Consider the following 9,775-nt stretch of genomic DNA (forward strand, 5'->3'; position numbering starts at 1 on the left):
TAATATTTTCTGTTAACAGTCAATCGACAGCTGTAAAATGCCTGTGATGAAAATAGAAAAAGTCTTGCACATGCACAGTCATTACGCATGTCTCATATCGCAGTCATTTCATGGCTGTTGATTGACTGTTGACAGAAAAAGTTAGTTTTCGGAGACTTTCAGAAGTATGCTAAAGCGATCCGTAGCGTTTCTTAATCTAAATATCTTTTAATTTGAAAATATAACGCAAGAATTCTTAACGTGTCATTTCTCACTTCTAACGTCATGATTCCAACATGGCTGCATTGAGTACCCAGAAGCTATGTACAAAAATTTATTATAATTTACATTACCGTCCAAGATGCGAAAGCACTTAACAAAACTTTAGTACTGTTTACACTACATAATTTTTAATTTTTAATAAAAAAATATATACATTGCATACTTATACATATGTATAATAAAAGTGTCAATTTTTACATAAATTTGTTTATACAGCTTATATATTATCGTATTTATAATAATCTTAAGTGTTTTTATCATTTTAGTTACTTAAAACATCATATTCCGTTTATAATTTATTAACACGTGTACAAGAGTAATTCAAATTGAAGGATAAGTAAAGCATGTTTTCAATTAAGCTGCATATAATAATTATAAAAGAATTGTAATAAGATGATTGTTATTAATACTTAATGTTAATTTTATTCATGTGCAATGTTGTAAAAATATATGTACATGTATATGATGTTATCTTTTATACCCAAAGTATTTTTATATATACTCCCGAAGGAACATGTAAGGGTTACAAATTTTAAGTTTAATTTACTTACAAAGTTTTTCTACTTTAACATGTATAAATTTTCTATCTATATGTATATTATCATAAACGAAGGTAAGATATATTAATAAATACATATATATTACCTGTGATAAAGATCTATACATATATATAATACCTCATGTAAAGTGTTCACATATCACATTTATTACAATATCTTTATACAGAGTGATTAAAAGAATTATAAAAAGAATAATATGTTAAAGAAAACATCACGAAAAGAATCATATCATTACGATAAGAAAAATATGACAATATACTAAAATATAATGAAAATATAAGTTAGACAAATTTACGTATTATTAAATCGTTAAATCGTTTTGTTCGTTTCACTACAGTCTTACAAATGTATACCTGTAATGTGACTCTTTTCTCTGATTGTGTTGCGTGTAGGAATCAATACTAAAATACCAGAACCCTTTTCTTCTAAGCACAGAAGATAATATATAATGAAAGATGTTATCAAGAGATTATATTAAGAAATGTACTTTACCGAGGTTCGCTTCTCATAAATTATTGACAAATCTTGGAAATGTTTCCTCTTCTTTCTACTACGTTATAATTTTGTTCTCTACGTGAGGAAATACTGCATTAAAGACAATTATTACTATTTTAGTACAATGAGGAGATATTAAATATGCAAAGGTAAGTAGGAAAATGTCGATGAAAAACATTCTTACCACTGAGAAGTGGAATCATAAGTCTATAGACCTTCTACTGTGCACTTTCCTGAAATTATGTTACTCCATCTTACTTCTCGTATAATAAAGATTCTGTCAGGCTAAAGTTCTTATCTCGAGAGCAATGTATATTGACCGAACATTTCTATAATTACTAACAAAGTTAACAACGCAATATATAACGTTGTACAACCAGTTCTGTTGTACGTACTTTTTCGTTTCTTTTCTTTTCTTATATAATTAGTATAGTATAATATTCTGATATGATGCATACTCTGAGATTAGCATATACAATTGTTATGATATCTGGATGTTTTCGACCGCAATCGTGGACGTCTTTATTTAAACGAACAGTTTATAATATCTACAGATTATACGTAATTACTCTGTTATACTCGTTCACAATATTGCAAATTATGGACATTATCCTATTCGTCGACAATATTAATGACTTCACAGAAAATGTGAATATGTCGTTAACTGTATTAGCATCATGCTATAAAATATTTATCATGAGTATAAATTATGAGAACATTATAGTGTTAATTAACTATCTTACTGAGGAGCCATTTAAACCATTAGATTCGGATGAGATAAAAATTCAACAACAATACGATAGAATGATACGGTAAATATTTCTTAATTAAGTGATTTTCAATCTTTTATTTAACAGTTCTTCACGAAGTACTTGTTTTATTTATAATATTTTTTATACAGATAAAAACATGTTTTTAATGTATTTAAAATTTAATTCCATTCCAAAAGTTAAGTTTTAGAAAAACTGAAAATACAAACATGTAAATAATTTTATAACGAATTATATTTTTTAATCTACAATAAAATAAGATTTAATTAGTAGTATTAATTAAATAACAACATTTTATGAAAAATACAATTTCCTTAAGCATTTTATAGTTTTAATATTATAGTTAATTTTATTAGTTTATGTTAGAAATAATATTGATATAACTCTCACTTCCTAGGAACAATACATTACGATATATAATTTTGATCTTGACAACAAGCGTATTCGTCGTTTTGTCATCGGTGTTCACTGACTTTAGGTACAAAAGGCTAAAGTATAGAGAATGGATACCATACGATTATTCATCTTATATGATATTTTGTATAACGTATGTTCAACAATTATTAAGCGGCGGTTATGGCGCGATTATAAATGTCGCAATAGATAGCCTTATGTTCGGGTTCTTAATGCATATATGTTGCCAAATTGAGATTTTGGAATATCGCCTGAAGAAAGTTTCAAGCAATGAACTTACTGTGGGGTACTGCGTGCGGCATCATAATCGAATTTTTGAGTTAGTTATCATTTAACATTAAAAAGTTATACATTATTTAATATTGCTATTATATGTATGTATTATTTAGCAAAACCATGATAGAAATCATACTGTTTCAGTCTCATATTTTACGAATGTGAAAAGATCTATTTTATACTAACAATAAATCATCAAAATAATTAGATTAGACTTTACCTTATACATTTGATAAATTGTCTATATTATTGCTGACTTTTATCACAATGGCTATATTTTTCATTAATGTATGTATAAGTTGTTAATTTAAACTGCATAGGTATATCTAATAAGATCTTTAGCTATTCGTAATAATATGTTAAGTAATAATGAAATTTATCTATTAGTTACGACAGCATGAACATTATTAATGTTATGTATAAATATATATCACAGTGCTCTAAAACAAAAAATTTTATTGCAGGTATGCGCAAATAGTGAATATAAGATTTGAAAAAATAGTTGGATTTCAGTTTATGGCAAGTACGACGGTAATTTGTTGCAATTTGTATCAGTTGAGCCAATCATCATTGAATGTAAACAGTATTGGAATATTTGGATTTATATGTTGCATGTTAGCAGAAATATTTATTTATTGTTGGTTCGGACAAAAAATTAAATCGAAGGTATATCTACTTAAAAGATATGTCTAGTTTTTCTTCATTTCAGAATGCTTCACTGTCATGTTACGCATAACAATCATATTAAATCATGCGCATTATACAATAATTGCATTCTAAATAAATATATTATAAATGATAACATGTTGTATAGAAAAGTATTATTATTGAACAGTTTACTACTTGTTTTGTACATTAATTTATAGAGTATACAATTAACGGATAGCATTTTCCAAATTAAATGGCCAATGCTGAGTATCAGCGTCAAAAGAAATCTTCTAATAATTATGCAACGTGCGTTAGTACCTATTGAATTTTCTGTCGCACATATCATCAATATGAATTTGGACTCTTTCGTGGCAGTTAGTATAATAAATTTTGTATTATGTAATATCAATTATCGACTTGGAATGACATATCACTTGGATCTTAACTATTTTCTTATTATTTTAGCTTCTCAAGACTTCGTACTCTGTTTATAATTTATTAATACGAGTACATGATAAGTAATTCAAATATAATGTGATCTGTTTTGCAATATAGTTAAATATATATATATCTGTAATCAAAATGCAATAAAAAATCAATTGTTGTATTGATAGCACATTTAGTGAGTAACTATTCGGAAGTTTTTATATCCACATTTTATGTTTATTAATAATAAGTCCTTATTAATGTTATTTTAAATACAATATATGCGATAAAAAGTATTATTAATTAAACACACAATTTATTAATAAGGTTATTGATATGTATAAAAATTATATTATTTGTATACCTATTATTTTAATATTTTCTTATAATTATTATAAAAGGAAACAAAATTTTGATATATTTATTATACTTTTCTGTCACATTTTTTTATTCTTGGGAAGTGAATATGAGAAGGAATCAAGTTAAACAATTCAAACATTGATGCTATAAAAAAACCAAATTGTGTTACGTAAGTATGTATGTACATAGGTACTTGTTTGACAGTATACATAGATGCATATATGACAGGTGTAAGGAATTTTATTTTAACTTGTTTTTTTAATTACTGTTAACAGTACATTTTAAACAATTCGCATTATAATATTTAGTATTTTCTGCTTTCACTTATATTTGGCATGAGAAGTTGTAAAAACGTAAAATAGATTCTACAGTAATGTTCAAATGCCAAGTTATACATATATGTATACTATAACAACATGGAACATAATATTATACAATAAACAAATAAACATGCAATATCATTTCATAAAAGTGAAAAATGGATTTATATCTCAAGATTCTAAAATATTATGAAGGACATGAAGAATAAAATATTTCATAATCGATATGTAATATACTGTGTTAAAATACAACAAAATTGTTTAAAAAAATGTACTAATTATACTTGAAAGAGATTTGTTCTTCTAAACAAACGTTTTGCCTATTGTCTCGCAATTATCTTTAAGTCAGATTTTCTGTCCTAATCCAGTGATTTATCATTAAACACGAAACAATATCTTTTTATATGCTTAATCAAATATACATATAGCAAATTAATTAAAAAATGTAATAAAACATTATTAAATTAATAATCTGTAAATGAAATATATTTTGTCTTCTTTGTATTTAATTAAATGTATTCAAAATTATATCACAAAAGTCACATACAATATAACAATATCGTATATAATAATACACTGTAGAATTTTCTCGTATTATAACAGGAAATGTGACAGTAACACAGTTTGTAACCAAGTCTATGGATGGTATTAACATTTCATACAGGTGAGTCGCGGTTGCAGCTTAAGTAATATTTGAAGAATTTATTTTCTCGTACTTCTCTATTGTACTACAAAACAATTGCAACTTTGTCAATGATTTTAAATAAAATATTTCATAATAGTCGTGTAACAAAGAAACCTAGCTGTACCAAATATCTTGGAAATAGTTCTCGGTTACTGTTCTATTAACGACAATTTGAAGAATTTATTTTTCTATATACCCGACTGCGTACCTGACTTCTTATTTTATCTCTCGCAATTCTCTCGATGAAAATAACGGTACATTACGCAATTTCGTGACAAAGGTATTATTTCGGAAGAATATCACTTCTCAATTCACGAGAATAATATTTTACAAGAGAAATATTATTGCAAGTCTGTTATTATGATAATAATAGATATTTTATACGAAGAAGGAAGTTGAGCCAAATGTCGTTATCGAAGAGAGACTATAGACATTATGAGATTGTTGTTCTCTTGGAACATTGTTTGATTCATCACACAACGTGCAGCAAAATTTGATTAAAAATTTTTCAGTATTCGACAAAGTTTTTGCAAACAAGTTGATTGAAATTTTTGTAAGTTTAATGTAATAAAAAAAATATACTTCAGATAAATATTAATAATATTACTGTACAATATAGATGTGCTTTGATATATTTTACTCATAACTTTTATAGCAATTATTAAATTTTTATGTTTATATATAATTATTAATATACATAACAGATATGAAGACAACCTGTTAGCAATTATTTACAAAGATAAATGATCAAATATTTTTTAATATAATATTGTAAATATTGTATATGCTGCACATGCAATATGATTAATTGAAATTCTCAGCCTACTAATTATCACTCTATTGTCAATTTATAATTATCAAAATAATCGAAATTTGTAGTAAATAAGTGCATACATTAATCAAAACAGTGTTTGATGTTGGGCAAGTGGATGTTGAGAAGTGATGTTGGGAAGAAAAGCGAAATGCCTGTCATGAAATTAACGCTCACGGTTTTAGCGGTCGCAGGATGCTGGCGACCAATATCGTGGACGTCGCTGATTAGACACATAATGTATAACGCTTATACAGCGTCAATAATTATAATTTTATACACATTTGCAATGACCCAAATTATGGAGCTGATATTTAATGCTGATGACGCTGACGAAATGGGCGATGCCTTATTCAACGCTCTGATTTCGCTTCTGGCGTGTTACAAGGCAATTATTATACGTATAAATCACGATAGTATTATAGCGTTAATTGGTAATCTCGTCGAGAAGCCATTCAAACCAATGGATCTGAACGAAAATATGATTCGAAAGAAGTTCGACAAGAGAATAACGTAAGTTATCTTTATTAACCGAAGTTACTACTAATCCACAAATCGCTCATTTGGTACAGCGGCGTAACTAAAAAAGTATAATTTTTTAATTAGTTACCAAAACAGCACTTTAGATTTTTTAATGAAGCGCTAATGATACTTTTATCTTTCTAGTTACACCAACATTGCATTGAAAATGAGATTACAATATTTTAATAATCAAAAATTATTTTCTGGAAAATTTTGTTTTTTTGCGTTATGCCACTGTTGTAGCAAATAAGCGAAATATACTAATTAAATTGCACTATATATTTTAGATAGAATTTATTTTACAGGACTAATACACTATGTTATTTAATTCTCGTTTTGACAACTGCCTCCTACATGATTTTCTTTTCGTTATTCATGGATTATAAAAACGGAATTCTATTGTACAAAGCATGGTTACCGTTCGATCGCTCAATATCTGCTATATTTTGTCTCGCATACGTTCATCAGATATTAAGTCTGATATTTATTGGTCTTGTTCATCCCACATGCGACAATTTAATTTGTGGATTACTGTTGCATATTTGCTGTCAGATCGAGATTTTAGAATATCGCTTATCCAACATTGCGAATAGTCGAGGAAATCTACGCGACTGTGTACGTCACCACATACATATATTTGAGTAAGTTTTCCCTAATCCTAGAATATTACATGTTTTTTTAAGATAAATATGCTGTTATTGAAATTTCTCCTTTCTTTGACAACAATTAGAAATTTTTTAATTTTTCAATAATATATTTTTTCCCTATAATTTAGTTCCTTTAATCACAATTTAGTTTACTTGTAAAATTCAAATTTATTTGAGTAAGAAATTAATGTCCCACATATATTTCTCGCATTTTTTTATTCATTTTTCTTGAATGTTTATCTTGAAAATATAAAAAGTAAAGAAATATGGAAAACCTTATTGAGAAGCTATAAAAATACTTATTGAACGATAGTAACATAAGATATTTTTCTTGTTCGTATATTAAAGTTGTCCATACAAATTTATCCGTTGACTATATTTAAAAAAAATCAATAGTTGGTTGGAAAGCGTTCTCTATAATTTTAGATACGCTTATATGCTGAACGATAGATTTGCCAAAATAGTTCCTAGTGAGTTTGCAATGATAACGGTGGTAATGTGTTATAATTTAATTCATATGGCTTTTAAATCGTCCAATGCCATTTCTTATATACAGGACATTATGGTTGTGGCTTGCACTATGGCTCCTATTTTTTATTATTGCTGGTTCGGCAATGAAATCAAGCTGAAGGTACTTCCAGCAACGAGTTTATTTCATAGTTATTAATCAATTTATCTGAAAAAATTGCAAAGTTAATGTTACATTTTTTATTACTAAAAGAAGAAAGTATTCACACACAAACACATACGTATACATATACACAGGTACACGCGCGCGTGGACACACATACATATCATCACCATTATACATATATATATACATATATAAAAATATATATACTATGTGTATAAGAGGATAACATGATCCTTTATTTTAACTTTATGTTCAGAGTCTCCAATTATCAGACAGTATTTATAATTTAGAATGGACGATATTTAGTAACAACATAAAGAAAGGTCTCTTAATGATCATGAATCGTGCTACAATTCCAATTGAATTTACTAGTGCAGATATTATGCCGGTGAATCTTGACTCTTTCATAAGGGTTTGTATGAGAAATTAATTTCTTCCATGTAATAAATATGTAATTTGTTTAATAAATTTGTCATTAATTTTATGATTGTTTAGGTTCTTAAGATGTCATATTCACTTTTTAATGTATTAATACATTCGCAGAAATAGTAATGTAGCACAAGGTTAAAAATTGTTATTTATAATAAAAGATCTCTTAGAATTCTTATGAAATATGACAAAATTACCAGTAACTTTGCTATTTTCAATTTACGTGATGCCGATAAAAAGTTAACATTGCCACAATATCTGCAAATGAATTGTTTGACAAATAATGAATGTTTTACAGTAAAATTTCATAAATTCTATGTATCTGGTTATTATTTTTTCCTGCGATTCAACATCCTAGAAACATGAAAAAGACGAAAAATAGAAATTTTTCACTGGCGACATATTTTAAATTAAAAAAGCTATTATTTTGTACTTTAACTATCTGCCAAAATCAAAAGATTTATTTATGGAGGAGTTGTGGCAATATGAAGCATTACATAAATTATAAAATTACAAAGTTACAATCAATTTTGCCAGAAACCATTTTCTATAAGAAATAAACGGAATGCTTTATATCAAATTTATATTACTGACACATCGAGAGTGATAGTAATCAATTTATTAATGACAAATTTTTAAGGAAAAATATTACAAAATTGTCAAGGTATGTTAAATAATAATTAGTAAATTAATCTAGAACCGTGTACATGTGTTATCAAATAAGCCAAATATACACTGCTCAAAAGAAATATGGCATAGAAAAATTTTATGCAAAAATTGGTCAACTTTGACTGACGGTAACTCCGCGAAAAATCATCGTAAAATTATGTTCTTTTTTTTAAATTAAAGCTTGAAATCTCTACTTTAAGATACTATAGTTAATTTTTAGGTGTGATGCATCCGTACCACTGTAACACCTTAAATGTGAGGGCATGTTTGTTATATTGAAAATTGCAAAGTTTGACGGAGTGCATGGGCTAGGTACATTTTTCTTCGGGGATACTGTTTGCAGGAACATAAAGTACAAACCTTCCTCTTCAATTTAAAAAAAGAAGCAAGTCGCTACCATTTTTTGTCGCAAGGACACAGTACTTTAAAGTAATCCTTGCATTATTGGCATATACCGCCGGTATTGGCATTACCCGATGTGCACTCCTGAAAAGAGCCGTTTGTGTGTGTGTGTCTGTGTCTGTGTGTGTGCGCGCGTGCGCGTGCGCGTGCGCGTGCGTGTGCGCGTGCGTGTGCGTGTGTGCGCGTGTGTGTAGAATGACTCATTTTCGGGGTGCTTGATTAAAGTGAGTCCCCTTGCATCTCACTTGTGTGTGTGTGTGTTAAAATTTAAAAAACGCGTGTTTTCTCCGCGTTGTTCAATTACTGCTTGCAGTCGATTCCTCATGTTAATGCAAGCCCTAATTTCTTCCTGTGAAATGTCATTCCAGATTTGAATTACGACTTGTGACAAGTCTTGGAGATTGACAGGTTGTCTTGCTAAATTTTTCAACCTACGACCCATTATG

At 27.9% G+C, this 9,775-nt stretch overlaps 3 protein-coding genes across 5 annotated transcripts in view; all 3 read left to right on the top strand.

Moving 5' to 3' along the window:
- The window catches only part of LOC105570325, an 8,897-nt gene extending 8,193 nt beyond the window's left edge, over positions 1 to 704 (top strand). For both annotated transcript variants that reach the window (XM_012027442.1, XM_012027441.1), the window contains one exon: positions 528 to 704. In XM_012027442.1, coding sequence (XP_011882832.1) covers positions 528 to 581 — 54 coding nt within the window. In that variant the 3' untranslated portion in view covers positions 582 to 704. The remainder of the gene's footprint in view (positions 1 to 527) is intronic.
- An 831-nt stretch (positions 705 to 1,535) lies between these two features.
- On the top strand, positions 1,536 to 3,985 carry LOC105570331. 2 transcript variants are annotated; one of them, XM_012027451.1, is made up of 6 exons: positions 1,536 to 1,703; positions 1,871 to 2,128; positions 2,484 to 2,819; positions 3,241 to 3,442; positions 3,643 to 3,798; positions 3,890 to 3,985. In XM_012027451.1, the coding sequence occupies exons 2-6, from the start codon at positions 1,917 to 1,919 to the stop codon at positions 3,944 to 3,946; spliced, it is 963 nt and encodes a 320-aa protein (XP_011882841.1). In that variant the 5' UTR covers positions 1,536 to 1,703; positions 1,871 to 1,916; the 3' UTR covers positions 3,947 to 3,985. The 2 variants fall into 2 exon arrangements, with proteins under 2 accessions (XP_011882841.1, XP_011882840.1); XM_012027450.1 differs by having other exon boundaries at positions 1,536 to 2,128.
- Positions 3,986 to 6,128: 2,143 nt separating this feature from the next.
- LOC105570332 (odorant receptor Or2-like) lies at positions 6,129 to 8,596 on the top strand. The gene is made up of 5 exons (XM_012027452.1): positions 6,129 to 6,539; positions 6,854 to 7,189; positions 7,622 to 7,826; positions 8,086 to 8,241; positions 8,325 to 8,596. The coding sequence occupies exons 1-5, from the start codon at positions 6,130 to 6,132 to the stop codon at positions 8,376 to 8,378; spliced, it is 1,161 nt and encodes a 386-aa protein (XP_011882842.1). The 5' UTR covers position 6,129; the 3' UTR covers positions 8,379 to 8,596.
- The last annotated feature ends 1,179 nt before the right edge of the window (positions 8,597 to 9,775 follow it).

The sequence above is a fragment of the Vollenhovia emeryi genome, unplaced genomic scaffold (genome assembly GCF_000949405.1).
Source record: "Vollenhovia emeryi isolate VEMERY1.0 unplaced genomic scaffold, V.emery_V1.0 DF939121.1, whole genome shotgun sequence".
NCBI classification, from domain to species: domain Eukaryota; kingdom Metazoa; phylum Arthropoda; class Insecta; order Hymenoptera; family Formicidae; genus Vollenhovia; species Vollenhovia emeryi.

Coding starts and splice junctions, on each gene's coding strand:
- LOC105570332 (XM_012027452.1), top strand. CDS start 6,130: ATGTTGGGCAAGTGGATGTTGAGAAGTGATGTTGGGAAGAAAAGCGAA. Junction 6,540..6,853: donor AAGTTCGACAAGAGAATAAC/GTAAGTTATCTT, acceptor TTTATTTTACAG/GACTAATACACTATGTTATT. Junction 7,190..7,621: donor CACCACATACATATATTTGA/GTAAGTTTTCCC, acceptor CTATAATTTTAG/ATACGCTTATATGCTGAACG.
- LOC105570331 (XM_012027450.1), top strand. CDS start 1,764: ATGATGCATACTCTGAGATTAGCATATACAATTGTTATGATATCTGGA. Junction 2,129..2,483: donor CAATACGATAGAATGATACG/GTAAATATTTCT, acceptor CTCACTTCCTAG/GAACAATACATTACGATATA. Junction 3,443..3,642: donor GACAAAAAATTAAATCGAAG/GTATATCTACTT, acceptor ATTAATTTATAG/AGTATACAATTAACGGATAG.